This window comes from Hippocampus comes, unplaced genomic scaffold (genome assembly GCF_001891065.2).
Source record: "Hippocampus comes isolate QL1 unplaced genomic scaffold, H_comes_QL1_v1.1 scaffold637, whole genome shotgun sequence".
Classification (NCBI taxonomy): Eukaryota; Metazoa; Chordata; class Actinopteri; order Syngnathiformes; family Syngnathidae; genus Hippocampus; species Hippocampus comes.
Window position 1 is genome coordinate 18,480 of NW_017805419.1, and position 2,119 is coordinate 20,598.

Below are 2,119 nucleotides of genomic sequence, written 5' to 3' on the forward strand. Positions count from 1 at the left end.
GCTTCTCTTTCGTCAGTGGCTTTGTCCGTGTGAACACCCCTACTCAAGAGCACAACATTAGAAAAAAAACTTGAACTTGCAAAACAAAAATATATAAAATAATTTGTGCTGATTTCTTTTTTTTATCAAAGCTGATGTCTGGATTAATGACTACAAAGAGCACGTTTTGCAATGAACAGCTTTTCGAAGTGAGGTTTGAAGCAGGACACAGCAACTCTCGACTCCTGCTCAATGTGTAGCCGGGACCTGTGTTTTAGTTCACTGAAGGAGCAGTCACGAAGCGGAATGATTGTTGGCAATATTCGGCACGTTTTCGCTGAAAAAACTCAAGCGGCTTATTAGCGTGATTGGGTGTAATGTCTTGAAGTGACGCCTTAATTCATTTGGCTTCAGGCTGTCAGATCAGAAAGAAGGAGAGGACACTGAAATACCAGAAGGAATCCATATGGAGTCTGAAATCAGATGAGCAAAGGAGCACATCTGAGACTCATGACCGAGTGAGCGGCAAGTAGAATCGAAAAATCATTCTCATTGAGTTACAAAGTACGTTTTTAGGCCCGCTGGGCCACAATGGGACAGGACAATATCCTCCTTGAGCACGAAAACAGCCTGTTGTCACGCTAACTTGCAGCTCTGCGACAGTTTGACCCATTTCTTCCTGTGAGGCCACGCCCCCCATGTATGTTACGAGATGAGACGGTTGCAAGAGTTTTTGTGCAGGCAGGCCAGTGGATGTGTCAGCGTGGGCTGCAGGGCGCAGTAGAAGACTCCCGAGTCGCTGAGCTTCACGCGTTCGACACGCAGAGGAGCTTGCCGAGCGCTGGCGTCCATGCTGCAGCGATACCTGTCAGCGTACTTTTCTGCCGTCTTGCCTTGATCGAGCTTAAATCGGCTCAGGATGAACTCGGGTGCTGCGTTGGCTTCTTGTTTGTACCAGAAGATGTAGTCGTTGCTCCCCAATGTTTCATACCTGCATTCCAGTGTCACTGTTGCACCCGCCACTGTGTGGATGTCCCCTTCGGGTTGGTGCACTCTCTGGCCGCTGCTTCCTGTCACAAAAAGGCAACAAATGTGGTCAGAAATCAGTTGAAAGTGGCGTTGGCCTCAGATGACCTTACCAAGACTCCAAGCAGCCATCATTTGCTTCGGATGACCTTACCAAGACTCCAAGCAGCCATCAGCACACATAAAAGCGCCCGACTCATGTCTGCACCCCCAGTCTGCATGAACGCTGACTTCTGGCTGAAGAGGCGGGGCCTTCATTTCCTGAGGCAGTGTCATCACACCCGCACATTGGAAGTCTGGCGCTGCTGTGAGAAGAGGAACAATGACCCCCCCGAGTCGCAGCAGTGCACTGTGGTTCTTGTGTCTCTTCTACATGTCATCTTTGACCTTGTCTGCATCTTCTTCTTGGGAACACTGGCCGAGAAGCGGTGGTGGAGGGGAATAGCAGGCTTCCTCTGGTACACAAACAGGCGACGACAAGTTTCCCTCAAATATCACAATGTGGTCTTTTGATGATGTCACACCACTGTGACAAGAAATCTATCAACGGACGTCCAGGAAATTGAAAATCCGACTGTGGTGGCCGAAATTGCGATGTGACCTGATTCCACTGACGTTCATTGTCTCAATTGAAAATCATGCTCCATTTTAATAACATACACACTATAAATATTTTTTTCCCTCAAACATCACGCTGATTTGTGATTGGATGATCATGAATGCAGAGGTGGGACTGACACCCACATATGCAACAGCTCCCGCCTTCAGGCGCGGGAGGAATGTCACGAGTTTTCAGATCACAGCAATGATCACCATTTCCAATGATGGGTACACAGTGGGAGAAGAAGAACAAGATATATACAAACGCTCGTCCGTGCCAAGACGACCACGGTCTCAAAAATAGTCTGGAAATAGAGGTCATTCTTTGATGAAACTCGAAATTGTCGGCGAAAAGGAGCATCCATCACTCAAGGTTGCACTCCATTTCTTTAATACGTTTTGGCAAACAACATCAACAACAGAAAAATGGACAAAAGCTTTTTTTCTCCCCATTCTATTTCGTTTTGCGTGCAATAAGCTTGGCAGTGTTGAATTACTGTTGGGGTTTTTTTTT

The 2,119-nt window shown here is 47.2% G+C and overlaps 1 protein-coding gene and 1 gene segment (V, D, J or C); one reads left to right on the forward strand and one right to left on the reverse strand.

The window, feature by feature from the left end:
- The window catches only part of LOC109518280 (uncharacterized), an 18,707-nt gene that overhangs the window by 9,715 nt on the left and 6,873 nt on the right, over window positions 1-2,119 (forward strand). The gene's annotated exons all lie outside the window — the stretch shown is intronic.
- On the reverse strand, window positions 184-1,386 carry LOC109518281 (T-cell receptor alpha chain V region HPB-MLT-like). The segment is given in 2 exon segments: window positions 184-1,049; window positions 1,160-1,386. Coding segments are annotated over 2 exon segments (432 nt in total).